The sequence below is a fragment of the Molothrus ater genome, chromosome 3 (assembly GCF_012460135.2).
Source record: "Molothrus ater isolate BHLD 08-10-18 breed brown headed cowbird chromosome 3, BPBGC_Mater_1.1, whole genome shotgun sequence".
NCBI lineage: Eukaryota > Metazoa > Chordata > Aves > Passeriformes > Icteridae > Molothrus > Molothrus ater.
Window position 1 is genome coordinate 79,007,473 of NC_050480.2, and position 26,889 is coordinate 79,034,361.

General features: G+C 39.6%; 2 protein-coding genes across 4 annotated transcripts; both read right to left on the reverse strand.

Annotated features, from left to right (window-relative positions):
* Positions 1-768: 768 nt before the first annotated feature.
* Positions 769-6,999, reverse strand: IAH1 (isoamyl acetate hydrolyzing esterase 1 (putative)). 2 transcript variants are annotated; one of them, XM_036380526.2, is made up of 6 exons: positions 6,777-6,999; positions 5,651-5,703; positions 5,050-5,198; positions 4,058-4,219; positions 1,786-1,904; positions 769-1,106 (listed from the first exon to the last, which is right to left on the reverse strand). In XM_036380526.2, exons 1-6 carry the CDS (start codon positions 6,855-6,857, stop codon positions 939-941), a joined length of 732 nt encoding a protein of 243 aa, XP_036236419.1. In that variant the 5' UTR covers positions 6,858-6,999; the 3' UTR covers positions 769-938. The 2 variants fall into 2 exon arrangements, with proteins under 2 accessions (XP_036236419.1, XP_036236418.1); XM_036380525.2 differs by lacking the exon at positions 6,777-6,999 and adding an exon at positions 6,347-6,751.
* Positions 7,000-7,592: 593 nt separating this feature from the next.
* On the reverse strand, positions 7,593-26,884 carry CPSF3 (cleavage and polyadenylation specific factor 3). Of its 2 annotated transcripts, XM_036380523.2 has the most exons (18): positions 26,785-26,884; positions 26,237-26,300; positions 25,745-25,842; positions 24,657-24,785; positions 23,729-23,906; positions 22,095-22,184; positions 20,944-21,094; positions 18,556-18,731; positions 17,869-18,027; positions 16,978-17,124; positions 15,810-15,962; positions 15,367-15,475; positions 14,534-14,632; positions 13,380-13,474; positions 12,752-12,839; positions 10,643-10,712; positions 9,962-10,058; positions 7,593-8,022 (listed from the first exon to the last, which is right to left on the reverse strand). In XM_036380523.2, exons 1-18 carry the CDS (start codon positions 26,853-26,855, stop codon positions 7,921-7,923), a joined length of 2,076 nt encoding a protein of 691 aa, XP_036236416.1. In that variant the 5' UTR covers positions 26,856-26,884; the 3' UTR covers positions 7,593-7,920. The 2 variants fall into 2 exon arrangements, with proteins under 2 accessions (XP_036236416.1, XP_036236417.1); XM_036380524.2 differs by lacking the exons at positions 25,745-25,842; positions 26,237-26,300; positions 26,785-26,884 and having other exon boundaries at positions 23,729-23,778; positions 24,657-24,708.
* Positions 26,885-26,889: the final 5 nt, after the last annotated feature.

A 26,889-nucleotide genomic window follows, 5' to 3' on the forward strand; every position in this document is an offset into this window, starting at 1 on the left:
TTGATTTTTATGCACATTAGTTGTATCCTCATTTTTGCTGCTATCTGGCTTGCTACACAATCATTTCCCAAACCATTTTTTTCCATACTTGTTGAATTTCATTTAGGTTGCAGACAATGTTTTTGGTTTTTTTTGTTTGTAAAGGCAGTTTTGTAGTTGGTGTACTCTTGGCCAAAACCTGCATCTGCTGCAGTACTTATGTATTAGATGAGTTGTAAAATTATTTTAACAACTTACTTAAAAGGTCTTCTTAACTTGATGGCAAATGACATAGGATGCAGCTTTGTCAGCAGAGATGCAGACCTTTTCTAGTAGTTTCTCCAAGGTCATATTTCACCAGTTTTATACTGCCCAAAAACATGCACTGGTCTGAAACCTGGGCCTATACAGAAGAGCTGGGTATAAAGAAGCTGCTGCTGGTGCCAGAGTAAGTTAAATTTTAAAAGCTCTGCTCTAAACTATTCTCTATCAATACCAAAGCCACAGTAAAACTTAGGGAACTGCTGCTCCTGCTGTATTACATCCAAATAAATGAATTTGGACTGACACTAACTGCTCTTGGCAAACTCTACCCTACTGCCTCTTACAAGCTCCTCTGTGTTCAAAGCAAGTAGATGGTATTAATCATAGTGCAGTCCCCAGGAACTGCTCAGGGCAGCCTCTATCCCTTGGCCACGGAACAGCTGAGACTCATTTTCCTCTGAGTCCTCCAAGGAAAGCTATCCTGGCAACAGCAGCATGAAGAAAAACCACCTCAGGACACACCCAAGTGGTCTCACCTTTATTCTCCCACAGACCAAGAGAAGGGGACAGAGAAGAGCATTGCTGGGGACTCCCCATGCCGTGCTCCCCGAGGACACAGTTTCCAGCACGTTGCTGCCCAATGAGCTGGCTCTGCCTGGCGTGGCTGCCCTGGCTCCTCCCTGATAGCAGGGCTGTCACAGCAGACTGGCCTCGGGGTTCGTGTGGTCCACGTCACGCCAGTAAGGAAGCAGAGAAGGAAGGGCAGACAGTTTGTGTTCCAGGCGTGACCAAAGCTGAGCTGCTACAAAGCTGTTGCCTTTCGCTGATAAATGAAGACCATCAGACAAATAGGAAGAGAAATCCTACAAGTGAGGTTAAAACCAGGTGTTAGTGGATTTGCTGGCTGCAAAGTGCCTTTAGTAATTCTTCAAAGCCAGCTGGTAAACTGGTTTTATTTTTCACTGTTTTTGTTAAAATGTTAAGAGAATGTTCTGATGGCCAAAATTGCTGCTATTTATCAGTAAAAGATCATAGGATTAAGTGATGCAATCAAAAGTCAGCAGTCTACTGCATTGGGGAGAGCAGAGAAGAGAAAATGTTCAGGGTCCAAACTAGAGTTACCTGCTCACAGCAAAAGTCTGCAGTCTCCCATGGATGAGTTTGGCTAGAAGCATCAACAACACCTCTGTGCAGCCAGATCTGACCTTGAAATTAGCCCAACACTGCACAGTGGGTTGGACAAGAAACCTCCAGAGGCCACTTCCAGCCTAAACTATTCCATGGCTCAAGTTCAAGAAAAAGGCTATTTAGATATGATGTACTCGGGATATGTGCTAACCAAGCACCATGGCCAGGTTGCATACAGCTTTATTTCTCATTGCCAACTATGAAGCACTCTGGATTATTTTTTTCTTTCCCTAAAGTGTAATTTTGATGTATTTTGCAGCATTTCAGTGATAATGCAGCACCACCGGTTCCTCTACGCTAAGCGATGCATTTCACAATTTGTGTCAGTTTCAGGCATTTCTGATTTCATCGTACCTGGTTCTTCTGCATCAGGCTCCAGAGGTCGAGCATGTCCGTGCCGCACTCCTTGGCCACCTGGACACAGGCCTGGGCGTACTGCCCTGTGGTGGCATTGCAGCGGTTCAGTTTGTCACCTGCCGGGCACAAACAAGGACAACATCCAGCACCCACCACTGATGCAACACCATTTCAGTCTTCTGTGGCATCTGCATCAGGTGTCAAACCAGTAGCCATAACCAATCACAAACTAAATCCACAGCAATGTAAGTGGCTGGAAGCTACAGCCTGTGTGGTCTTTTTCAGGGCACCCTTTGGTTCTGAGTCACTTGAAAATGTCTCTTTTGAAGAAATGCATCAGCTTGAGAAGCAACAGCAGACAGTATAATTCTGCTGCTCACAGCTCTCAGCTCCTGTCGAGCTTCAGGTGAAAGCAGTGCTTAGATTTAAACTCTTTTTTACACCTGCTAGGGCAGGTAAAACAGAGTTAAGTAAATGGAAATCTATTTACAAGTTGCCTTCTGCTTTTTGTCCACGTCTGATAGTGGACCTTGGAAAATGTTAAAGATAGAACTCTGAAAATGTTCGGCTTTTTGTTTTCTCAGATCACTGCATCTGCGTAAGCGGTATGATAAATGATATAATTGTTAGATGTGATGATTGTTTAGTACTTAAATATAATTATTATATAATCATAAGAAGAATCATGAGAAACTATGTTGGAAATTTAAGGGGGCTATGTTTAGCTGAAATCTATGTATACAATAGAACAGTATAAGTTTAATAATTACCATGAAAGTTATATAACAATAGAATATAAAAACACGATCATCTCGAATGTATGGTCGGAGTCAGATTTGAGTTGAATACTCCTGACACCCAGAGCTCAGAAGAAAAGCACCTGCATATAATTGCTTATGTGTTAGGTGTTTCTGAACACTAACAAGTCCACATGCAACTGCTCCTTGCAGTAGCCCTCTTGCTACTTTTCACACGTGGATGAATGCTCCTGTGAACATCATCATCCTCCTGCTTCCCATCTCTCCTTTGCTCTGATACCTGACAAAACTAGAAATAGGCAGAAAACTTCTCCTTGATTCTGGAGGGCAGATGGTCTGATATTGCTGCTTATTGTGCCCACAACACTTCTTTTGTGGTCCATGGTCTGAGATCACCCTGCCTTTTCTTCCATCCCCAGACAGTACTCTCTTTTAGACACAAGCTGGCAGATTCAATGCTGTAAATTCAAGTTTCCTCCATCCCTACTCCATAAAAAGGACAGTTTTAAGAGGAAAATGGGTTAACATTACAAGTGCTCCTTGACAGCTGGGAGCCAGATAAGCAGCATTTGAGGTGTGCTCACATGACATCACATCAAAGCCTCCTAATGCAAAATCATACAAGAATGTTGTCTAATTTAATGCAGTTTAAACTTAGGGTCATCTTCAAAGTTTTACTACTTTGATTGAAAACATCACTCAGGATATGCAACACCACCTAAATCATAGAAAACTGTGCCACAAACGGTACCAGCTCAGTATATCTATCTACTATGTATTTGTACCTGACCTAACTCAGAAGTTTTTTATAAATGTGCAAGAACTGGAAAAGGTGTCCCCAACAGAAAAAAGCACATGCTCTCAGGAAGTAAAATCTGTCACTGCTGGAGTCAATGGGATTATGGCAATTTCCACCAGCTCAGTAACACGAATAAGTGGTGCTATTATGTCTCTAATTTTAGAATTAGCTCCAATAACATAATGGGAAATAATTTAACTACCTCTTTCTTCTTTTTCAGGCACTTTTATTAGCATCCTTAGAATATGATATTCTCTGGTATTGTTTTGTTTAACCTTAAAATAAACCTGGCTGGAATATTACTGCTTATCCAAACAGATGTGAAATCTGCTGTACCTAGTAAAAACTTATTCTAAGGCCCACAATGCCAACATTTCTTCCATTATTTGTATTATTCTGGAAGCTGCTGGGACACGATGGAATCTGCCTAGGACATGCTGACAAACCTCATGTTCCTAGAGGGCAGCCACTTCTGTCATTTCTATGCATTAACACATCAATCAACACTTTGGAAAAGATGTCTGTAATTACTTGGTAGTTACTCCATGAGCTTATCCAGAAGTTGTTTAGTAAAACAGCAGCTCTTTTCCAACAAATCATAAACATGACTGCAATATGGCACACACAGGAAGGAAACCACCTGACAACCTGGGATCTGTCACTTACACTCCACTGGTAAAATGCAGAAATTCCACCCATCCTCATCACTCACCTTTGGCAAGACATGCCTTTTCCCAAGCTGATTCCTGAAGAGGTGGGGGTGTAATCAAAATAATCTTGTCTGCAGTAATGTCTACTGACTTCAGGTACTGCACCATGCTCTTCAGGTTGGCAGCGTACTCCTCCAGAGGAACGTGCTGCTTGGGGTTCAGCTCTGTCAGGGGTGGAGCACAGGCATCAGTGGGGCTGAGCTCCCTGCAGGCTTTCTGCACAGCATTACAGCACTTTTACACAGCATGGCCATGGACACTCAGATCCAGCATCCAGTTCCTCTCAGTCACGGATCTGGGAGATGTGGTAGGAGAATTCTGTTCCTCGATACCCAAAGCAGGCAAATCAAGAATTTAAAGACAGCATTTCCAACAGGCAAATAATACACAGGGAAAAAAACCCCAACAGTTGGGGTTTTTTAAGATGCTTTTTTCACACCTTTGTATCTTAGTATCAGAAAATATAATCACCTCAAACCTTGCCTGAACCAAAACCCGAGATTTCCAATATTCTTGGATGCAGAGAAAATTCTGGAAAGTCCCATGGACATACAGTCAGTCCTTCATGCATTGATGGTATCATTTTGATTAGACTCTGCATCCTGCTATGCTCATCTGAAAGAGAATCCAAATGCTACCTTTCTTCGCTTCCTCAGCCCATCTGCTGAGAACTCATCAGTCTCCTTTACAGACAGAAGAAACAACTGGATGCCCAACTCCAATCTTAGGCAACTAAGTCTTGAGCACCCTAAATTTATTTTTCTAGTATTAAAACTTGGTGATAGGGAGGGAAATGGAAGGCACTGCATGGTTTAAATACAAATGAAATGACAGGAAACAAACCTCTGTATAAATTGAAAGAGAGTAATCAGTTCCTAGAGAAGTAGCAGGAAAAGTCTATTCTGAAATGTTCTGCCTATTCTGCTAAACTGTAAACCTGTTTTAAGAGAATAGGTCACAGGAAAAAAAAAAGACAGAAAGCAAGCTACTCTACCTTTCAAAGCACTGTCATTAGCTCCAAAGAAAATAGTAACTGCAGCAATACTGTCAGCACCAGTACTTTCAGTGATCAGTCTAGGAAGAATCAACTTAGCCCATCTGGTGTTGTACCCCGAGATCCCACGGTTCACAACATCACATTTTCTGAAACAGAGACATGTATCAAAAAGAACATCTCTTCTCTGTCCACCAAAACAAAACTTTGGAAGGTTTGAACCATTCTGTCAGGCCATCTGCCTCCATCCCTCTCAGGAAAAATGAGATGTCACGTGAGTTTTCAATGTGATCATGCTTTGAAAGTGCACACACAGGCTGCACATGTACTGTTTACCTGTTACACCATGGAACCAGAACAACAATCTTGACAATCACTAAGGGATTTTTAATTTCCACTCAAGCTTTGAGTGGAAACACCCAATGAATATTTTCACCAGTTCTGGGCATGCTGCCCAGAAGATAGTTCCACTTCACTAAATAAATAAAAGTCAATAAACAAACATGTATTCAGTATTAACCACTGTTGGTTTGGTTTTCATTTAGAAAAGCTCCATGACTTTCTGCAAGCTAGAACTTACTTCTGAAATTTAAGCTCTTACCTGACCAGTCTCTCAGCAAGGTATGCCCCCCAGCCATTTTCCTGGAAGGAGTACTGAAAATAAGGAAAATGGTTAGATCCTCACTGGAAGAACTCGTTCCCCAGAGCTTAGCCCCACCACTGGCACCTTCCCACCTGCAAAGCTTTTGTGCCTGGCCTCTGGCACTGCTGCTGGTGCATTTCCTCCCTGCCTGCCCTGACCCTCTGAGGTCAAACACTCCTGGTTCCACCCAGGCACAGTGCTGGCCTCTGAGGCAACACAGGGCTGGTACCTCTGGAGGGATGGACCCTGCGGTCCCTTCAAAACCCAAACTGACTGCTGTTGGACTGTAGTTTCATTTTGGACAGTGAGGGTTTGCTGTGTTCAGAATATTTTTCTATTTTATTTCTAATCATTCTGAAGAGCATCTCTCAAAAATCCTTCCTCTTCATGGAGTTCAGTTTAATACGTACCACTTCCAGAAACAGAAAAACTAATTCCTTCTCCTTATTCCCACTGCTGCACCATCCTCTCTGCTACAATTCTGCAGTCGGCTTAGACACCCATCTCCCATTAAAGACAAACCTGGTCTCTGGTTACTTTTTCATCAGACCAGCTCCGTGACCCACCACACAACCCATGCAACAGAAGGCAGGGACCCAAAATCAACGCCAAGAAGCTGCGGCTGCCTCAGACACGTTCACCAAGTGCAGTCACCTCAATGAGGAGCTGTGTCCGGCCTGGGCGAGCTAGACACGAGGAGCAGGGAGCTAGACACGAGGAGCAGGGATGCCCCAGGAGCCGGGAGGGCAGGTACAGGTCCCTGCAGGCAGCTCGGGCAGCACGCTGGGCCTCCCGCATGGAAAATGCCGCTGACACCGCAACATCCCAGCTACACCTTCACCTTCGCGCCTCTGTGAGACGGCCTCGAATCTCACATTCGCCCCCAGGCGCGAAGGCCCCGGCGGGTCCGGGATTGTAACCGGGGCCCCGAGCGCGCTCCCGGCTGGGCAGCCGGACCGTCCCCTTCCCGCCGCTCAGACCAACGCCGGCAGGCTGCTGAGCGCCGGCCTCAGTGCGGGGAGCCGGGCTGGCCTGGGAGCTCCACACGGGAACTGCGGGGCCAGGCCAGGCGGGCGAGCACTACCTCAGTGATGGAGTCTCCGAAGAGCAGGACGCGGGGCCAGCGCAGGAGCCGCCCGCGGGCTCCCGCCTCTGCCAGCGCCATGGCCGCGGCCGGACATCCGCCGGGAGCGGCGGCCTCGCCGCTTCCTCTGCAGCGGCAAACGGGGCGGATCGGTGAAAGGCCTCGGTTACAAACCGGGTTCAGGTTCCAGCCCCACTCAATCTTTTATCGCCCCTTTACAAGGCTCAGTGGCGCAGGGACGCGGGGAGGGCGCGCCCGGGGCAGCCGCGGACCCACCCCTCACACACCCCCCGTGCTGGCTGGAAGCGCTCCCGACAGAACGCGCCCAGTTTCATGGTCTTAATCTGTTTCAAAGAGAGACTTCCTTCTTAAGAAAATACAATTGCCTCATTTAATTGGCTTCACACTGTTTAGCCTGCTAACGACACAATTTGAAGAGGAAAGTGTCGTTAATTTTGCTAATCGTCTAACACTACTATTACTATGAAGCTCATCGTTTGACAACAACTGCAGCTACCTCAGAGCATCAACCATGCTGTATTTGGAATTCTGCTCTGTGTCCTGCGGTGTCTGATACCCTGTGTCCCTGCTACCAGGTTGGGGTGGTCACCGACTTGGGGCACCAAGGCTGTGACAGATCATAAGTGCTCCCTTCTCTTGCAGGTGGTGGAGTTTTAAAGCTCCAACTACTCCCACCATGCAAACATGGATTCCATTTTCAGTTGCGTTCAAGACTCTTTTGAGTTCAAATAGATACAAGCATGCAGGCCACCACTTCCTCAACAGGAACAAAACTATATATGCAAATTCAATACATACAATTTCTCCTCCAACCAGTTTTAATATTCAAAAATACAAAGCTCCATTTAATCTTTGTAATTCTGTATCAGGTTGAGAATTATTTCTTTTTTGTGCACATAAGAGAACATAGGCTCACTCTGCCTGATTTAATTGCATCTATATGCACAAATACAGTTGTTATGAGGTTGCTGATCCACTATGTAAAATAACTCAGCACTTTCACATTCAAAGAATTGAAACCTTTGACTTATTCAAGAAAAAAATCTATTTACTTGTAAAAAACCAGCTCAAATAAACTGAAAATTTAAAAGATTTTTTTAAGCAACCTAAGTATCTACAGAGGTCAGTACACGGGGCTGAGGGCATCATAAAGCCTCTGTGCTGCCAGTTCCACCATTTCACGAAGGGATTCGTCATCTTCACTCCCCGGTTCACAGTCAACTGTCTGGGAACAGAAAGAGAAGGATGTTACAACAGTGGGCACTTCATGCTCCCTGTCAGCATCCACAGAATGCTCCCAAGGGGAAACAAAAAGCAGCCATGAAATTATCAAGAGCAGCAGCCACCATGTAGAGGAGTTCAGAGAAGACTCAAGCGAGTCTTATGCTCAAAACTGCTGTGTAAAATGCACTAAGTTTTGTGGATTACATTGGATTCGAAATCAAATAAAATCACACAAGATTCAATTCCTGGAGATTTTGTTTTATCTGTGAATTCACTCTCACTGTATTAGGTTAACAATGCAAAACACATGCAGTCACTAGAGGTACAGGCACCACACAGATGTTCCCACAAACATGATGACATTTACACAAAAATAATCCAAGCAAATTAATTTTTACTAAAACAAATTTTCCTAGAAAAAGATGCCCACCCCAAACATGAAAGTTGATCTACAATCCCAACTGCTCTACCTCAGAAACAGAGGACAGCATTTGAGTAGTAATACTGTTCTTGGTCCTGTGGCCTTTCTAGACTCTAGGACTACACCTCCTTTAATTCAGTATTAACTTGTTACTCTTGTAATTTTTCCAACCATAAAGGTTTGGGGGGAGGAAAAAAGGCACTTAAAACAGCAAACATGCATTTAATGTTATCTAGCAATGTTATTGAAATCGTGTTAACTGCGAGAGCACTGTGTAAACACGGAAAATAAATCCATGTGTCCCACCAGTCAGATCTACACTAAACAGCTTTTTATTTTAGAGCAAATAAAGTTTTATAAGATACATACACACGTGAAGAAAGACTGGTCTGCCTTGTAAAATCTGGTTCACAATGGCACAAGCTTGCTATTGCCAACAGAGACTGCACAGTAAGTACTGCAAAGATACACCCTGCTGTAACTGAACTGGGCTTTCTGTCAGTACACAAAACTTTTAACAATAATGATGTATTACAAAAATGAAATCAAACTCCTTGATTAAGCAGTTGCATCCTTTTCCAGTCTAGTTACTTTTTTCTTTATTTCAAGAGCTCTTTCATCACTCCTGTATTTTTCTGCACTATGTACAAACTGAAATGTAGGATTTTTTATTAAAGAATTGAAGAGATGGCACAAGTTGTGTGTTAACCACTGTAACTCACTATTTTCTTAATATAATTAACATTCACTTGTTTTGTTTCAATAGGTAACAAATTTTTGGCAGGGTTTCTTCTGTAGAATGAATGTTAAATGTTTGTAGAACACTTAAAACATTTGTTGTGACCCCTTAAGGAGAGCATATGAGAGATGCTCCATAGAATGAATTTTCATTATATTACTGCTATGAATAGAGGCAATACACAAGCTATGTTTAATATGTTATTAGTAATGACAAAGTCAGTATGTTAAAATGCTTAAGAACATGAAGGACATGGCTTTAACCATTCTTAACAGTTTTAAATTATTCAAATTACTAGGTGTGATGGCTTCTTAAAGCACCCTTCTAACATGCATGACATCCAATTCTGTAAGCTAGTAAATTAATAAAGTATTTATTTTTGTATTTCAGGCTTTCAATTTAGCTCCAAAAGGATCAAGATGACAAAAACAAACAAACAAACAAACAACATTCCTACCCCGTAACTGTTCAATTATTTAGACCAGAGCCATGCTTTAAAAGCATTTAAAAAATTGTGGGTTAACTCAATTTCTCTTCTACAATCTTTCTTTTTAAATTTTTTTCATACAACTGAGCTGCTGAAAAATACTAGGTTTTTTTCCCAAATATACTGCATTTGTTGCATAAACATGGCTAGCATTTTTTAGTTAAGAATGCTCTGTTTTGATACAAGTACATTTCCTTAGCAAGTGAGTACACAGCAGTGTAGGCAGCACTGTGTGCCAGCAGGAGACCGCTGAACACAGCACACACAGAAGTGCTTTGCTTTGCTTTACATACCCGAGTGTCCAGGGAAATGTTGGCAGTCTTTCCATCCACTGTGATGCACAGCACAGAGTCATCTTTGGAACTCACACAGTCCTCTCCAAACATATCCCTAAAGCAAACACCCAGGAGTGTAAGGTGTGGTCAAACAGCAAACTTAGGTTTTTCTATTAACCCTGGGGTCACTTTGGCAGGTGAGTATCACCTTTCAGCAACAATTATTTAACTCACTCTGATGTAATTAAGAAGATCAATCTTTATTATGACAGTGGGTATCAAATAACAGTAAGAATTTTACCAAAATAATCTCATCATAAACAAAGGGAAGGTCTCCTTTGGTTTCAAAAGAGGCAAGATTTGTACATAAATAAAAGAATACACTCAGAGTAAGTTTTAAAAGAGATGTGATCCAAAGTTGTTTTCATTAACCATTTGTAGCATAACACTTGGAGGCAACTTAAAAATCTGCGTCAGGAAGACATAACTGGGCCCTGTATTCAAAATTTTAATGGTGCTGAGAACTTTTTACTGTACCTCTTTCTTTACTTAATTCCTGGCCTTCACAGAAATTAGACTGAAGTAAATTTGCATGAAGTATTTTTACATAACTATCTTTAAACCCTTTTATACTAAGGCTATTCTATTTATGTGGTTAACATTGCTCATTTTCCTTTAGAAAAATACACATCAACTTACTGAAGCATGATCTCCATTCTCTTCCTATATACATCCATATCTATTTTTTTGGAAATCTTACTTACGGCAGCTGAAAAGAAAAAAAAAATTACTTTCACAGACATTTACTGGGAGGGAAAAATGGCTAATTGATAGATACTATTCACAAACTGATTTTCCTGAAAAACAATAAAAAAATAAAAAAAGTATATTTAAACAATTTATTAAAAAATGTATTTAAAAAATGAGACTGAAGGAAATGCATACATTTCCATTACATATGCCTGTTCTCATCGTATTTTAAAGTAAAAAATTTCACAATTCACATTCTGAGTTTTTACTTCTCCTGTTCATTCTTAACACTCATTACATCTCATATATCCTTTACTTAATAGAGAAAATAATTTACTTTTGTCAGTTGCTTATAATCCCTCCATTTTCTCTTATTACATGAAACTACCACATCATGGAGGCTGGGAGCATGCAGAGAATAAAATAAAATGAAATAAAACTGGACGGTTTTGTTTTATACTGAATGTGAGCAGCAGTAATAAGCACAGACATTTCTGCAATATATTTCAGCATAGAGAAGCTGAAATAAAAGCAATACCTTTTTTTAGACCTGGTTTCAAAATTAAGAGGTAGTGCAAAACAAGTGATTTTTCTTTTGAACATAATTATTTAAGTATTTGATTGTAAAAGAGTCAGAAGTCTGGAGGAAAGGGTAGTTGTGAAAACTGCTACCTTTTTCATTGATGGATAGAAAAACTAAGTCTTTTGAAAAACTGTTTTTCAGTACTTCTAAATCAGCTGAAGAGTTCAGAACACAGTGGTAGTAAGTTTCTGATTAATTCTTTGAAAAATTTTTCAACTGCAAGTGACCGAGCTTAAATCTTAATAATAATAAAAAACCCTGAATAAATATATTTAATTTACGATTCCTTAGATAAGATGCAGTAACTGAATGTACTAAGCCAGATATAATTTCATCCTGGGAATAAGGTAAACACAGGCACAGGGTCAGCTAAGCAACAATAACTTAGATATTTAATTTGATCTCTTTTGATCCTGTGTACATATCCTAAAATACACAACTGCAAGAACTCTTTCAAATATTTTTACCCCAAATAAGAACAAAAAAACCCCAAAAACTGAAAGAAGCCACACCTGAGAGTAGCAGACAAAATCAGCACCATAAAACAACATGGGAGATAATGCTAAAAGGCCCATAAAAATACAAAGAATTAATTTCAGGGTGGTGGAGGGTGAAGAATCTAGATACTGTCACTAACAAATCATACAGAGAAAGTGTGGACTATGAAAAAACAAGATAAGACAGATACTACAATAAGAAATTTTAACAATCTGGCAAAACAGTGAAACGGTTTTGTCCATCTGTATAAAAAAAGAAAAAAAATAGAGGAGGTCAAAGTATCATTCAAAAATAAAATTTCTATTTTTGGTCAGTCTCATAGAGCAGAACATGAGGACATGGCCAGAAGGACTTATATAGTGAAAATTATCACAACCAAGATCAGAACATTATCTCTGAATTTGTTCAGGTCAAGGTGACTGGAAAATCTTTACCCCCAAACAAAGTAAGAACTGTTATAGGAATTTATAAACTCAGGTGAAAGGATTTTTAACAAATGTGTTGAGTCAGGTATGGGACTAAACCCCTAAGGAACACTGACTGCTATTATACAAAATTATTAAAATATATAATAAAAAGACAAGAGGGGTAATCCGGTGAAAATAATCCAGTGAAAATATCTGTCCACATTGAATCATAGAATCGAAAAAATGGCCTGACTGGGCCATACAAAACTTAATCATTTAGGTTTTATGTACAAGGTTTAAAACTTATTTTAAATAAGGCCATGTTTTCCACAGGCAGTCATCGGTTGCCATGTAAGAGAAAGTTTCAACAATTGAATATGGCACAAATAACGAAGACCAACCTATAATTCTGTTTTAAGTAGCAAATATTACTCCCTAGTGAGTTCCATAAGGCAAGGAAATACAGTAAGGGGATTGCAATCTACTGGAAGGCATTATTTCCCTCTAAGCTTGATGTAAAAAAAATAGGAAGAAATGCCTCAGTTAAATAATCATACACTAAACTTATACCTTTCTGTATTTTGGGGTTTGACTGAACTTCCAGTATCACTGTTGTCACAGTGTCTGCATACATATCATTAGCAGGATTTGCCACCCACTAGAAGACAAAAAATTGAATTCATGATTTAGACTGAGTGAATAATGCAGCATAAAGACAATATAACATTAATTGCATTCTCCTTTTTACTTTTCTCTGAATTCCACCTTCAAATGACTGTCATACATTTCACACCAAATCAACTACTTTTAACTGGGTGTATTCCAGTAACTTCCCATGAAAAATTCAAGCTTTTGAATGTTTCTAAGCATATTTTACAAAATAATTAATTACCACAACTCTGGGGGAGGAAGAAACACCATTTGATGTTATTTCCAATTACTATCTGCAAATGAAAAAAGGGCACCAAATCTGCCATTATACTCATTAGATACAGCAAAAAAACCCAACAGGCACTGGATAAATCAAATAACACATTTGCACATGGGACCACAGCTCAAGGGGAACTTTGTTCTAGCCTTTGCTGTACTTGTTATACAACAGAAAACTTAGAACATTGAATTCTGCATAGCATCTCTATGGTATTATTTTTAAGAAACTACAGAACAAAATACTTCTTTATCCCTCACCAATGCCCACCTCAAGGACTACCATGCCTGGTTCCTGGATCACCGTAATATTTTTGAAAACCTTCAGGGCTGGTTTTTGTTGGATTTCTATTTCTTCTACATCACCTAAGAAGTGACAACAAATGGTTAGTAATAATGAAATTATGCTGGAAGCAAGACTAACTTTATTTGCCTAAGAAAATAAGTCAGTTTAAGAACAAGAGGGGTTGTCTGTTATCACAGCTTCTCAGAGTAGCTCACAAAATGGAACCCCATACTCTCTTTCCTTACCTGACAATATTCATTGTTCTGGATTGTTTAGGGTTTTTTATTAGGTAATTTTGGCCACTTTACTTGGCTTGAATTCTTTTATTTGACTAGCTTAGTACACTGAGTCAGTACACCAACAAAAAAGAAAAGACATGAGGAATTTAGTTAATTCTGCTCCATTTGCAGAAGTAACCAGCTCATATCCCTTAAAGGATAATCCATTGCTCACATAAGCATAGAGCTTAAAAGAAAAGCACTCGTGTGCCTGCTAGCGCTCGGGTTATGAGACCTGAACCCCAACTGAATATAGGTGTTCTCTTCACTAAGTGACATGAATTAGATTCTGACACTAGAGAATTAAAAAAATTCTGAGCTTTAAATCTGGGAAAGGAATCTGCAAGGTGTGTGTACCTAGCATAAGAGCTGCCCCTAACCCTTGACAAAGCCAGAGAGGCAAAGGGGATCATCCCAGTGTCAGGTTTAAATGGCTTCTCATCCAAGAAAAGCCAATTTGTGCCTCTTGGGGAGGCACAGACGAGGCTGTCTGTCCCAAAGGAGGGCAGAGCTCTTGTTTTGATTAACTGGATGGCATTAGCCATTTCATCTGGGGCTAGAGATACAAGACCAATTAATAAAAGTTTCCATCAGAGTGGCCAGAGCACTCACTTTGGGGCTGACAGAGACAGAAATCAGCTATGCTCTATATTTCTATATGCTCATCACTTTGTAATATGAATGCAGTAGAATCCCCCCCAAAGCTGTGTCACACTCATGAACTGCATCTGACAGAAGCTGCACAGTCTAATGTAAGCTGTAAAATACAAAGAAATCTCCACTCAGAAGACCTCTGAAGACTGGAAGTTGCTGTAAAGGCTGGCCAGTGTGAGTGCTGGCCGTGTGCTGCCCAGCACGCACCAGTGAGTTTCTGCAGCTGGTAAGAGAGCAGATTGAAAGGGCCCGTGTAGGGGATGGCTTGGGTCTGGGTCACCGTGCTCATCGCCAAGTCCGTGTAATCTGAAACCATTTGAGAGAGTGCATGTTAAAAGCTACCCCTCTGAATTTGCTGTCTAATAAACAGAATTGTCATTAGAGATAAATAATAGCATTGATACATTTAAGACAAGGGGGCTAAAAAGGATAATTTGTAAAGAGGAGGGTGGAACACCTGTTATAAGATAAATAATGTATTTGTGGTTAGGAAACCAGCTTGTTTTATTATCCTGCCTATTAGAGACAAACAATGAACTAGGGCAGCAGAACTGCTTTCCCCCAAGCTCTTCTGACCTCAGATTTAATTCCTCTTCTATTCTGAGAACAGATCAATTCCCTGAGTAATAAAAAGCATAGGAGGACTACGCAAATATTTTCTGTGTTCTGTAGCTTTTTACACTAAAAACTAATGACATTTTAGAAAATGGTAGGACTATTGATTGAAGTGTTTTTTTGGTTCTCACTGGAATGTTTTATGCATATTCTTCCAGAGGAAAAGCTTTTAAGTAATCAGAAGGGAAATGGAATTTTGCTTCTTTTCTGTTAGAGAAAGGAAAGATTTTAGTTGAGCGAACGAGTTAAAGGCATTTTGTCTCACTACGATAGTTCAGAACTTATGGCAAATAAGAAATAAAACTAAGATGTTCACTACTTGCTTATGAAACACAAAACTGCAGGAAAAAACCCCAGAATTATAAGTGTTTTAGTGACACAGTAAGTTTCAATTACCCACTGATCACACAACTGTCTGTACTTACTGGAAAGGTCACATGGAGAAAGGATGTGATAGTTAAAATTTCTTTTAACTAGGATTCCAGAAATTCTCTGTCCTTGCTCTGGTTTCTTATCTGCTAAAGATCCCATCACCTGGAGAGAAAAAACACATATAGTGCATCAAAGCAATCTGAAGCATTCACAGCTTCAAGTAATTATGGAGATGAAATATGGATCTCTAAGAAAAATCAGAGTATAAAATTAACACTGAAAACAAAAGAAGGAGTAACCTAAAAACTTTCTGAGACATAACACAAGAAACCCTGAACCAAACACCAAATACAACTAAACACAAATCATTCACATACTTAGACAACATGCAATTTTTGAAATCAATCAACTAAAAATAGAGGCTACAAAGATAATGTGCAATTTTTACACCAGAAGAAAACACTGTTCTACATATAAGAAAACACTGATTTCATACCTTGGCAAGTTTTTCTCCTCTGAAGTTTAATGTCACAGCTTCAGTATTCCTAGGATTATGAACTTCTATATGAACTTCATCATTATCCTCATACTCCCGTATCAATGCTGCTTTCAATCTGGCCATTTCATTCTGCTCACCATGAACTAAAATCTATAAAAAAGACAGTTTTCCTCTTAGCAGAAATTATTTGTCCAACCAGACATGTTTAGTAAGCGAGTTATCAAAAAAAAATTGCCATATTCTATCTCATCTTTATAAAAATGCAATTCCATGAGGTCACAGTGTAGGAAACATGAGCTCAATTACAGTTGTGTCTGTGAATTCTCTGCATAATTTGAAGGGTGGGACCTCACAGCCCTGAGTATTAGCTGAAAAATCCATGCTATCAAGCAGAGTGCATTACAGAGAACCCATTTAAGTTTTCACACACAAATATATTGTTGTATTATGAAAGGGAAATATTAATTTAAGTTCAACAGAAGTCACTTAGCTTTATATTTTTGTGTTTGTGTGGAGATATAAACATAATAAACACGCAATTCAAAGAGGATGCTTCAGAGTTCACTATTTTCTTTGCCAAGTTAATTGTCTTCTCTTCTGTGATTTTTTTCTTTCTTATCTGTGTTTGCACACTGTTTCACCACCAGTTTCAGATCCTAGTTGCTATTTTCACATTCTGGTCCTTCACACCTTCTTCTTCCCTGGATTTGCTCATGCTTTTCCCTCCAAGTGCTGCCTTGGTCTTTTGCTGTCTGCACATATCTCATATGTTTTCTTATTTATTTCAGGGCAAATTCCAGTGAATTGTTCCAATACCAGCATTCCCACCTTCCATACTGCATCTTACTTCCCAAAACACTGCTGGAAAAGATTATGGCCTACACCATTGTCTGCAAAGTCATCCCCAGGGATCCCACATGCACACACTCAAGAGCAAGTTGATTTTTACTTTGCTAAGATAACTTGACAAAAAATGATTAAAATCTCCACTGCTTTAATCTAACTAATCTAACTCCACTGCTTTAATTTAACCATTAAATCTGCTTTAATTATTCAAAGCACAGGCATGCTGGCTACTGCTAGACACCAGTCCCTGCCTTGACTCAAGGCTGTGAGCTGGTTTGATGAATCCCACTCTGGAGAAAAGGGCAGCATGGATACTGACCACATGTGGAGGTTTCAGGGCCCGGATAAATTCACTGGTTTGTTGATAATCTGTGTGAGCAGAGAAGGAAATGTAATCCACAGACATCTTCAGTGGGAGTTTTTGCCCTGACATAGTTGTGATCTCTTCAGGTTCAGACATGATGTGCTAGAAAATAAAAAGCACCTTAATTAAAAAAAGTAAAGCCTCCTATACACACTGTATAACTAATGCTTTACATTTCAAAAATCAATGAAATAATAGTGGCAGCCATATTAAATGTGAAGCAGTGAAAAAATCTCACAAATTTCCCAGAACACACACTCACACATGAAAAACACAGGCACAACATACCATTTCATCTTGTGCATCCTCAGCTGTTCTGTGGGCTCATGCTTCTTCCAGATAAATCTCTCTGACTTGTATCAAAACAGTAACAAGTGTGTGATTTCTATCTCTAAAGGAAAATTAGATGCTGTGGTTGCCCTTACCTGCTTGAATTTGGAAGGATTTAATTCCCTACAGATGGTGAATGGCACAAGGTGCACAAGGCAGTCTGGTCTCTGACACATAAGTAGTGTTAGACTTAATATCAACTTCTCTAGAATTATGATTAGAGCTACCTTCTTGAAAAATTAAGCAGTGGAGAGGTCTAAAGTACCAATCATTCCTTCGCATATCTTGCCCCTAGAAAAGATTGTTCTATATAATATCACTGGAAATGACCATATGCAAACCATCTGTACTTTTCATTAGTATTAGCCAAAAGCAATCAGTTTTGACTACATACTCATACATACCCAACAACAATCTCAGTAAATCACATAAAGACACTTCCTATTGACCAATTCTTTCAAAACCTAACATGAATGCTATCTGTAATTAAGAGGTTGTGGTGCATTAGCAACTCACCTTGGCAAGGGTTCCTTCAACGCAGTACCCTGCGATAATGACTCCATTTCTCTTATCTGTGCACCAGCTCTCAAACAACTCCCTGGATAAGCCACTCTGCATCATACCTGGGGAAGCCATCACAACACTGGGGCCAATGTCATCAAAGTGATCCATACTCTAGAAAGACACAATGGGAATATCGGTTACCACAGCTCACTTAAACAAAGCACAGCTCAGCTGCACCCTTACACACCATACAAGAAGGGCCCTGTGTTCACAGATTATACCCCATCCTCATAAAAAGTGCCCTTTGCAGGAAAATTCCTCTTACTGATACCCACAAGAAGTAAACTGCAAGCACAGGGATCTGAAGTGGAAAAAATGTTGGGGCATAAGATTCCCTCAAACAGCCCTCTGAGCACTGGGACAGCAGATAACTCAGATATAAACCAGCATCTAATCAATCTATTAGGATATTAAGGATATTGATTGGCTCAGCTGATTACAGCATGGTGCTAAAAACACATCAAGGTTGTGGGTTCAATCCCTGGAGGGGCCACTCACTTCAGAGCTGGACTCCATGATCCCTGTGTAACCTTCCAACTCAGAATATTCTCTGGTATCAGGATATTAAACATGCAAACTACTGAGCAAATATGAACTCTTCTGTCACATTCACCTTTTTGTGAGAATCTCAAGCCTTACCTTCAGATTACTAATATGCTTGAAAACAAAAGGATTGTTGATGTTAATTTGCTTGCGGATTTTGTCATTCATGGCATTGACGTATGTCTGATAAACTGCCATACATTTCTTGGCCAAAGAGGAGGCATAGTATATGGGGATATCATGCAGTTCAGGATGATTCTGCCAGTATTCATCTAAAAACACAAAACAAACAAAATAATAAAAAAGGACAAAACCAAAAAAACCCAGCCACCAAACAACAAAACACAAAATTCCATCCATAGGATTATTTATAAAGTGTGTGCTTCTCAGAAACATCAGTAATTCCTGTAAAACAGATTTACCAGTGGGCTTTTTCATTTTTAGTACAGCAAATCACCATCACAGCCTCTTTGCTTTCATCTGCTTTTCTAAAACAGTCATCAGCTAGAACTATATATAACCAGTACAAACAATCATGCAAACAATCATGACAAAGGTGAACTTCAGATCCTTTCAGCAGGTCAAATTTCAATCAACCACCACCTTCAGCTACAAGCTATAAAGTATACATGAGACTACTCTGCAATAACTCTACATTTATGACAATAAAATAAAGCTTCTATGTCCCTGTCAAATATTAATTCTACATCTAAGAGCCTGGGACATCTGCACACAGATTTGTTTGTGAGAATTCACTGTATGAACATTCTGTAAAATAAATCCATGGAGTTCAAGGTGAGAAGGAATCACTCCATTATCAAGCCTGGCTTTATGTATAGCACCAATAGTTATACTTTACAAGCCCAACTGGAACAAAAACAAGGAAAGAGCCTCCGTTAACCACAACTTATTTTATCATTGTTGACAGTAGCCATGGCCTTTCCTAAACACAAAGAAGAGATCTGAATGCAGCTGTACTCTCCCATTTGGATACATTTCTGCTAGTCTGAATTATACTTATGTTGCACAATTGAGACAAAATAGTCCAAAAATAGAGGTACACTCTTTTGGCTGTATTTGTGCATTTACAATAACACTACATTGTGCTTTTACCTAACATTTCTGATTTGCAGGCAAAGCTTCTCACATTTCAGAGAGGCTCACTGCCATGACTACCTTAATTAGCTCAGGAGTAAGGTAGAAACAGCCAGTGAAAGATAACCAGGCACAAACTGAATTCATCACCATCATTTTCTACACCATAACCCAGTATTTTATTTTTGTCATACAGTTACAGAAAGAAGAGAAATAAACACAGAAGCCTACAGGCTCAGCTGCGTAGGCATGTGAGATGTAATTGCATTTTCTACCTAATTAGGCATCCAATTGCATGTCTAGCTTTCCTAGATATATTTTCAAGCTTATCTTTAGAAACTCAGTTTAATAACTACACACAGCAAAGAGAGGCAAACAAATTACAACCTAATGGCCACACAAGGTTGAAAATACTCAGTTTTTATGTTCTCTAGAAATTAAAAAAACCCCTCGCAATCAATGACAAGTAGTAAATAATTCTGCAGCATCAAATACTACCCCATGCCTAGATCTGGATTTCTTGTTTACATTTGAATAGACTAGTAAGACATTTTGAAAATAAACTAGTTTCTAATACTGAGCTAAAACTGAAATAAAAAGTGAGAAAGATTTCAAGTAGTTTAGGGATCACTTCATATTCAACACCCCTAAATAGAAGCATTTTAAGCTTGAGATGGTTTTCTTTTGATCTTGCCAGCCTTTGAATGAGCAGAAAGACTAGTGAAAAAAATCACGTAACATAGTACAAATTAAATGTGCTAAAAGGAAGAAGAGAGGCCTGGGAATCATTTACTTAAAAGCTGTTTTTTCTTAAGTACCTTGTAACTATCTATATATTTTATGTGAAGTAGCTTCTTGTGTTCATGGGTAGTTCTCACTTTTGTTCGAAAGCCTAATTTACTTTTCATTATTATTAGGACTTCAGAAGTGTTAGAAGTGTCTTCTAAGCTTTTCCTATAAAGAGCTTTTCATTCAGGTTTGTAAACTAAAAGTGCAAAAATAGCAGAACTTCAGAAGAAAATATACCCCTTTTTTTAGCACTACAGTTTAAGTAAAAAAGTTGCTGTTGTAACTTGTTGTTATTTTTCTGTTTGTAATAATTGTCCCTGATTGCTGAAATCGTGATTCAAAAAGATTCAAAAGCCAAGCACATATTATCACACCATCATCTCCTCCTTTCTAGGTCTCCCACCCTACTTCACAAAGCAAAACTGCTGGTCGGTTTACTGGACCTTTTGCATTTGAACAAACATGCATTATATATTAAATTATCAGGTAAACAACACGCTGTAAAATGGCTGAAGAGTTGTTCAAGGAATTATGATACCTGAAAACATTCTAAATCCCTTTCTGTGCCCTTCCATTAAGAGCAGCTGGGAAGGTCCATACCTAAGATTAGGAGCAGTTCCTGAGCTCGGCCCAGGGCAAACACAGGGATGAGGCCTCGGCCCCCTCTGTTGACGATGTCGTGAACGGTGTTGCAGAACCTCGCCTCCCGCTCTTCCCTCTTCTCGTGAATGTGAGTGCCATAGGTGGATTCCTGCAGATGGACAGACACAGCATTGAAAGGCCTGACACACAGAGTAATTCCTCTTCTTCTCTGAACCCAACCAAAAAAGGCAGATAGACATACTGGTGTTAACATGTTGGGGAGAGGAAGGAGAGAGGTCAAAGAGAGGGAAAAGTTCCCCCAAGTTCCCAAAACCATCCCGCCAAGGCAAATAACCAAAACTTCCCTGCTGCCAAATCCCTCCACGCAATTTAGACAGACAGATCCTGTTGGCACTAAAAAAGTTAGAGCTATTAATTTCAATGCTTCTTTTAAGAGGTTTCCAATGTAACACACTTATTTTCCTAACTGCAAATGCTGCCAGAGCTTTGATGACCACACCGACAGGGCCTATAGTGGTACATGCACCATGGTTTAACCTCAGACTTCAAATATAGGAATTACACAAAACACAAGATTTTGATGTGACTTAGAATTAGATTATCAGTTACAGAGAACAGCCAGAAGGGACACAGTACATGAAATAATTCTATAAGTTCCCAGTGTTTGTTTCTGAACTAAAACTGTTACTTATAAAGTTTCCCTTGAGCTGCTGTTTTCCAACCATAGGTTCAGAATAAAATAATTTCACTCAGAAAACAAAACAAAACTATGGAATAACACTCAGGGTCCCTCCACTGAGGACAAATTCTTAACATATCTGGAACTAGGTTAGGATCCACTAGAAGAGATGTCTGGTTAAATTTGGGTTGGTGTAACACAAGTCAAAATCAAATAAATCTCTCATCTCAGAAAGGTCTGTCTAGAGTCTTAAGGAACTTCATCAGAAGAATTATAAAATTGTAGTTAGACTTTTCAACACAATGGGAAGCAATGTCAGAGTTCTGAGTACCCAAGTATTTTGGATATTTAACACAAATCCCTCCCTCTAAATCTCACTGTCTTTGTCATTCTGTTTTGGCTTTAGTCAAGTAATACCCCTAATCCATAATTAATCACTAACAGAAAGAAATCATTTTGCAAAACTTACAATTATAAGAATGTCGGGTTTAATATTGGGAATCTCAGCTGCCATCAGGTGTCTGTCTTCCTGCCTTGAGAAATCACCTGTATATAACAGCTGTTGGAGACAAAGAGAAGCAGGTGCTCTGGTTACAGGTTCTACCAGAATTAATGAATTTCTGATAAAAAGGTCAGCTGTACTTTAAATAAGACTCTTCTTACGTGAGCGATGCTTACAATTTTAGGTCAACAGTACTACAAGTATTTAAACTTCTATAGTAAAGGTTTTTCAAGTAGTAACATCATTCCAACAAAACCAGGTAAACAATTATTAGGCTCTTATTTTTCATTTCAGATATCAAGGTACCATTTTCAGCCTCACAAAGAAGTAAAAATAGACATAACATAAAACACAGCAACTCCTACAAGGAAGTAAATCAAAGATCAAACTGTATTTACATCCCAGAATGCAAATATAACGAATAATCCAATAAAATTATTTATTAAAAGTTCTTATAATATTTTTTGATACTAAAAAAGCCTGTAATCTAATTGGTTTTCCAAATGGAATAATCACGTTCCCCAATACACCAAGAAGTAATTTTTAATTGTTATTTATTTTTAATGGATTCTTAACTTCAGGGCAGAATGCAACTCTCTGCACCAAAATTGATGGTTTCAAAACTGACATTTTTTGATTTAACAGTAATTCCATTGATGAAAATGTGAATAATAAATAACATACAGTCAGTGACAGCAGACACCTGGTCTGCCAGGTAACCTACTATCACAGGGAATTAATGAAAATAATGATATTAAAACCCAATCTATTTGAGTCATGCATAGTGAGAGGGAAATCTTCTTCATCATGCCTCAATCAGAAAAAAAACCAAAAAAGCAACACTAAGAGATCTAAACTTTATTGTGATGACTGTAAACTCAGTTCTATTTCTAGGATTTTTTTAAAGTTAAAACTCTTGTGCTTCTCAATCATTATAAATCAGGAACAAACTCCTGGGCAGCAAGCCTCAGAACCACCTTCTCTCTTCCCTCTTCAGGGCTGTGTGAAACTTTCCTTGGACAGTGATTATCCTGCTGAACTCTAATTCATGAGATGTGTTTCAAGTATCTGGTTTTGGCACAGTGCTGCCTCTGATTATATGATTTACTTAATCCCTCTGTGCCTAAAATTAATAATAATCTTATTTATTTAGGTACTTTAGCACAGGAGTGTTATGATAAAAATGTAACTCACATACACTGACAAATGCCATATAAAAACTTGAGAGACAGGCAGAGACGTAAGTGAGAATTACAGAAACAAACATCTGTTCACAGATTTAATAAAATGCAGCTTCCACAAACTGCCTCAGCTACCACCTGCCTCTGATCAGCCCAGCAAGGGAAACTACAAGTTTAGTGGTTCTAAATCTGAGTCATGTCTCAGACCCCCATACAATCCACACATCTTACCTGATTTGTGTCAGTTGCCAGTGTTAATCAATGAGAAAATACATGTCCTAAGCCAAGACCTCTGCCCCTGGCCTGAGTCCAAGTCTATTGGACAGCTCCAGCCACAGTGGTGGGGCATAAGAGACAACAATAATTAATGACTACATTAGTACTCAGGCTTGATTTCAACTTGTAAGAAAGAGAAAATACCTTCACACCAGCTATTTCAATCATAAACATAGCTGCTCCCAGAACATGGCCTGCGTGGTAGCACCAGAATTTGATTCCTGCCACCTCTTTCACTTCATGGAAGTTGATGGTCTCAATCTTGTCCATGCTTTCTTCCAGGTCTGTTTCTGTGTACAGCATGTCATCTGCTGAGATGTTACTGCATACAAGTGAAATGGCTAAATATCAGCTCATCTGAACAGCTGGAAAAAACTTCCTGGCTTTTCCCCACTGACAGATTTCCATTCAGTAACACCACGTCCCCCATGTTAGAAATCAAGCCCAGCTCCTCTAATGTAGCTCCTTAACGAGAGTTAAAGTACCTTTCTTTTGAAAGGCCATGCTAGAAGAGTCTTTTCAGTTAAGAATCTGCTCTGTGTTTCTCAAAAGGTTCCCAGCCCCGGGCAGGGATCTGCAACTTAGATGTAACAGTCCTCAAAAACCACATGGATCCATGCTTTTCCTACCAGCCCAGAAGAAACAAGTTAAAAGAGGACTGTTCACCAGGATTCTGATCCAAGCTCAAAACAGCTGAGTTGAGATACACTCAGGACCACTGCAGTCACATGGAAATAATGTGTCAAGGCATGAAACACAAGAAAACAAAAAAACATAAGAGATAAAAAAAACCCCAACATGTAAGTAACAGAGCCTCTTTGTATATTTAATATTTGATCTGTCCTTTGCTGAAGAGTAAATTGTATCTTTAGGAGCTTAAAATTCACTACAAACTATCCATGAGGTAGTAAAATGATTCATTACTTCTAATCTGGTTATATGTAATGTTGCTACTTAAGATAACATCCAGGTTCATCCAGCTACTTTTGGTAGCTTGACCTTAAGTCTCCCATTGGAAAGGGAAATAATAGGTGAAATAATTCAGGAAGAGACAGCCCACAGGTTAGCTTACCTGACTTTAACATAGTCTGAAAGAAGCCATCTGTAAATAGCTTTTGTGGCATGAGTCATAAATGTCCTTCCCTTAAAACTTGTTTTCTGTAAAAACCATGGCAAAGCCCCACAGTGATCTAAATGGAAGCTTAAAACAGACACACAAATCCAATTAATACATTCATATTACACAACACTAATATATAACATCTATAATTCACTACTTCACTGGACTAACATGGTGTCATAAAAATCCAGAAACAGAATTTTCAGCCTTGTTGTTAACTGTGCTGGTCTACATTCTGCAGACTAGTGACTAGAAACATGACCAAGAAAAGGTAAAACTAATACAGGAAATTCTCCATTAATTGCCAAGGTTTTACATGTATAGTATTAGGATTACCTTCTTTCTGTAATTTCCATATAAATTTAGAGCGAGAAAAGGAACAGGAACCAGGGACAGTAAACATCAAAGATACATGAAAGCTAAAAACATTATCCTAAGTTTGCATGTTGCATACTACAGAATAAAACATGATCTCTGAAAATTTTTTGTTCACACTTCTAGTTCAATCCATCTTAAGAAATACTTTTGAAATACAGGTGGAACAAACACATACCACAAAAGCTCAGTATTTTATGGAGAACTTTTTATTACTGATTACATCATTTAGAAATGGCTCTCCTTGTCTCTCAGCCACTAAGCAGTACATAAACCACATTCAAAGCTTGTGTGAGTCTCCAAGAACCTTTTAAATTCAAAGCCAACAGATCAAAAACCACAACCAATATTCTTCTGCAGTGTTTGTGTAGAAAACTCACTCCACAAGCTATTACAATGGTGTTAAAGCAGGACAGGATGTAAAACAGTCAGAAATCATAGTGACCTCAGAGAAGAGCTGTAATGTCAAAAGTGAATGAACATCCTCAATGTTCAGTCCTTAATTCTAAATGGAGACCTTCAAACTTTTTTTTTAAAAACCCAGAAACTAGAATTTTCCCCTACCATCTAAATAACTCCTATTTTTCAGTCTCTCTTAATAACCTACAAGTGAACACAGCTCAGACCACGATGTCAAGTTATTTGTGCTTTTAGGTGCTACTTACTGACTAATAAGGAGGAGATCAATCTCAGCTGGATCTATCAAATCAATGTATGGAAGAGCATCCATTCCTTCCAGCCCAGGATGAATTCCACAATCAAGCTGAAAATCGAAACAAAGCTTCTAGCAGAAGGTATAAAAACGCCTCTTCCATCTTGGTCTATGACATAGTTATTAGTGACTGGTAACTTTTAGCATCACACACAAAAAAGTTTTTTCTTCATTAAACATTACTTTCAGCATTGGATTTCAAGCAGAATGGTTTGGGTTGGAAGCACATGCATTCTGTATAGGGAGAGGGTTTTATTTTACAGCACAGCCTCTGTGATGTCTAATGCCATACATACTGGTCCAGAAGGCTACAAAACGTGCCTTTTCCAGCACTGTGTCTGACTGCAGAGCAGAGGCTGAATTTGACCTACAACATTTCAGATCATTTCTGTGATCTGAAGTAGCACACTGAGAGGGTATACAAACACATCCATGCAATAATTACCATTATTTTTCTTCCTTTAAACTCCAGAATGATGCATGACCTTCCTACTTCTTGGCCAGCACCTCTGCAAAAGGATATGAAAGTCATGAGGACTGAAACAACCCACAGCGCACAGATGTGACCACACTGGATGCCTTTACCGCGGTTATTTTTCTGTGGAGAAATAACAACTGCACGGCCCTTTTAAGCCCAGCTATCCCAAGTACCTGAGCAGCTGTACTTATCCCAAAGGAAATGAGGCCCTATGTAATGCAGCAGAAATAAAACCAACCCGTTTGAGGAAATTATTTTAGCCTTTTTTTTTTTTACTGAACACTCGAGTCTCAAACTATTGACACGTACAATTAAAGTTCACCCAAGTAACAAACCGGGCCCAATAAGCCTGGAGTAGCACCTTCAAGCTGTCCCCAAACCATGGCTTGTGGGAACGCTACCACAAACCCCCTCAGCCGGCAGCGACCCCTTGACCAGGGCAAGAGGCGGCCCCAGCGGCGCTGCCACGGCCCCGGCCCGGCCCCCCGCGCCCCCCGGCTGCCCCGGGCGCTCACAGGGGCCGGATGAGCAGCTGGTCGCTCTCCTCGGCCGGGATCAGCGCCTCGGCTTTGCGCTTGGCCGCCATCGCAACGCGCTCCTTCCGCCGCCCCGCCGCGCCT

Coding starts and splice junctions, on each gene's coding strand:
- IAH1 (XM_036380525.2), bottom strand. CDS start 6,490: ATGCGGGAGGCCCAGCGTGCTGCCCGAGCTGCCTGCAGGGACCTGTAC. Junction 5,199..5,650: donor CTTGCTGAGAGACTGGTCAG/GTAAGAGCTTAA, acceptor TCTCTGTTTCAG/AAAATGTGATGTTGTGAACC. Junction 4,220..5,049: donor TAATGACAGTGCTTTGAAAG/GTAGAGTAGCTT, acceptor CACCCCTGACAG/AGCTGAACCCCAAGCAGCAC.
- CPSF3 (XM_036380523.2), bottom strand. CDS start 26,855: ATGGCGGCCAAGCGCAAAGCCGAGGCGCTGATCCCGGCCGAGGAGAGC. Junction 21,095..22,094: donor AACCCGACATTCTTATAATT/GTAAGTTTTGCA, acceptor GTCCATCTGCAG/GAATCCACCTATGGCACTCA. Junction 14,633..15,366: donor TTCTCCATGTGACCTTTCCA/GTAAGTACAGAC, acceptor AAATGGTTTCAG/ATTACACGGACTTGGCGATG.